General features: G+C 56.8%; 1 protein-coding gene across 1 annotated transcript in view; it reads right to left on the bottom strand.

Moving 5' to 3' along the window:
• The window catches only part of LOC119594198 (deleted in malignant brain tumors 1 protein-like), a gene marked incomplete in the record, with an annotated part of 9,999 nt that overhangs the window by 1,386 nt on the left and 8,201 nt on the right, over window positions 1–412 (bottom strand). Inside the window, 1 exon segment of the mRNA XM_037943269.1 lies at window positions 1–334. Coding sequence (XP_037799197.1) covers window positions 1–334 — 334 coding nt within the window.

Genomic DNA, 412 nt, shown 5'->3' with positions numbered 1-412 from the left:
CTCCCGGACGACTCTCATACAGGCAGTAGAAGCCCGTCTTCCTCACTCTGCCGTTGCTTTTGAACACCACAGTCACGTTGCTGCCAATGGAGTGGTAGTCGGAAGGGCCGGCGTTGCCACAGTACTTGGTGTCCTGCCCGTAGTCCTTGATCGTGACGGAGTCCCTCGCGCACTTGCCGTTCTTCTCCTTCTGAAGGGAGAAGTCCGGGCAGGTGATGACGATGGGACTCCCGGTGTTGAAGGTGTAGATGCACTCCTTGTTGTTGGGATAGCGGCTCGGGTAATGCGGGCTCACGAAGGCGCCGGAGGGCCCGCTGTAGTCGCCGCCACACGTCTGCGGAGGAACAGCGGTTAGTGTCGCCACCTCTCGAATGATTATTTTCGAAACACTCAAATCTCAATGATTTGGTAT

Source organism: Penaeus monodon, chromosome 33, assembly GCF_015228065.2.
Source record: "Penaeus monodon isolate SGIC_2016 chromosome 33, NSTDA_Pmon_1, whole genome shotgun sequence".
NCBI lineage: Eukaryota > Metazoa > Arthropoda > Malacostraca > Decapoda > Penaeidae > Penaeus > Penaeus monodon.
Note: the sequence above shows the minus strand (reverse complement) of the source record. Positions and strands in the feature narration are given on the sequence as shown.